This window comes from Penaeus monodon, chromosome 32 (genome assembly GCF_015228065.2).
Source record: "Penaeus monodon isolate SGIC_2016 chromosome 32, NSTDA_Pmon_1, whole genome shotgun sequence".
NCBI classification, from domain to species: Eukaryota; Metazoa; Arthropoda; class Malacostraca; order Decapoda; family Penaeidae; genus Penaeus; species Penaeus monodon.
Window position 1 is genome coordinate 13,897,807 of NC_051417.1, and position 1,251 is coordinate 13,899,057.

Sequence of the window (1,251 nt, forward strand, 5' to 3'; positions counted from 1 at the left end):
CACGACGCCCATCCTCCTCCAGCCCGGACTCACGTGGGCGGAGCCAGCCTGGCGACGACCAACTCGGAGAAGAAGGCGAGCAGTTTCTCCACGTGCTTCGGGGACATCATCTGCAGCACGACGGCGGCGCGACCGAAGCTGTCGTCGCGGGTGATGTACACGACCCGCTGCGAGTGCTCGGGGATGGTCGTGGCGACGATGACGTCACACACCCGGTGCTTGAGGACGACATCCTGACCCCGCTTGACCTCGCACCGCCCGTCAGTCACCTCGACCGACACCTCCTGCAGGGCGTAGAAACCGTCCACCACGCCGATGAACCTCTCCCGCTCCTCCAGAAACTCCTCCTGCGCCTCCTTCTTCGTGGCCGTCTCGTCGTGGAGCACGGCGTCGTGGGACACGACAGCGACGCGCGTCCGCATCTCCTGGGGGAGGCGCCGGAGGGGGAGCTTCACCTCGGCCACCCCCAGCAGCACGCCGATCACGCTACACATGGCTGGGGAAAGGAGAGAGTTCAGTAGATGCTAATGTGCCTGAGGCGAAGCAAAGGAGTCGGCGCCACTGAACGAGTCCTTGAGATTTTGAACCAAATGCAAATGATTGCATGAGTTTACTGATATTATAAATAATGTTCCTAAACTTGAGAATACTCACACAAAATTATATTGTGACTCTGAGAGTCTTAAAAGTAAAGTGTACGTAGTTCGAACGTCTGTAAGATTCTCCAAACAAAGCGGTATTACAACAACAAAATGATAATTGGACAACTACAGCACTGTAATTATAACAACCGAACAACAATATAATTATACATTGTTATATTTTCCAACGAACCAACCATTTATTAGAATCAAGCTAATCAACGCCAGAAAAGTGCCTTATATTCCATGTTTCTTTCCCTTTTTCCCCCATATCGATAATTCCTGTTCCTGGAATCTAGAAGGAAAACTTTGAAGAAAATGGAGTCAAGGCAAACAATAGGCAAAGATCCGCGTCCCACAAACAGGCCATTAAATAATAATAGTCATTCACTGGTAATCTGTCTGACTAGCTGTGTGAGAGACTTCTTCAAATGCCGCTCATATATCATATGGGAATTACAATGCATGTTAGAACAATAGGAATATACACTGTGTTATATAAAGCGAGGACTTGGACACAAAAACGTATACTGATATGTTTTATACATACACTCGGTGCACATGGATCGCATACTCATTCTGTACATATACTTTCTCGTTGCAGACTCCC

The 1,251-nt window shown here is 49.0% G+C and overlaps 1 protein-coding gene across 3 annotated transcripts in view; it reads right to left on the reverse strand.

Moving 5' to 3' along the window:
* Nucleotides 1–1,251, reverse strand: part of LOC119593512 — a gene marked incomplete in the record, with an annotated part of 14,309 nt that overhangs the window by 4,143 nt on the left and 8,915 nt on the right. For all 3 annotated transcript variants that reach the window (XM_037942472.1, XM_037942471.1, XM_037942473.1), the window contains 1 exon segment: nt 34–496. In XM_037942472.1, the coding sequence (XP_037798400.1) occupies nt 34–494 (461 nt within the window).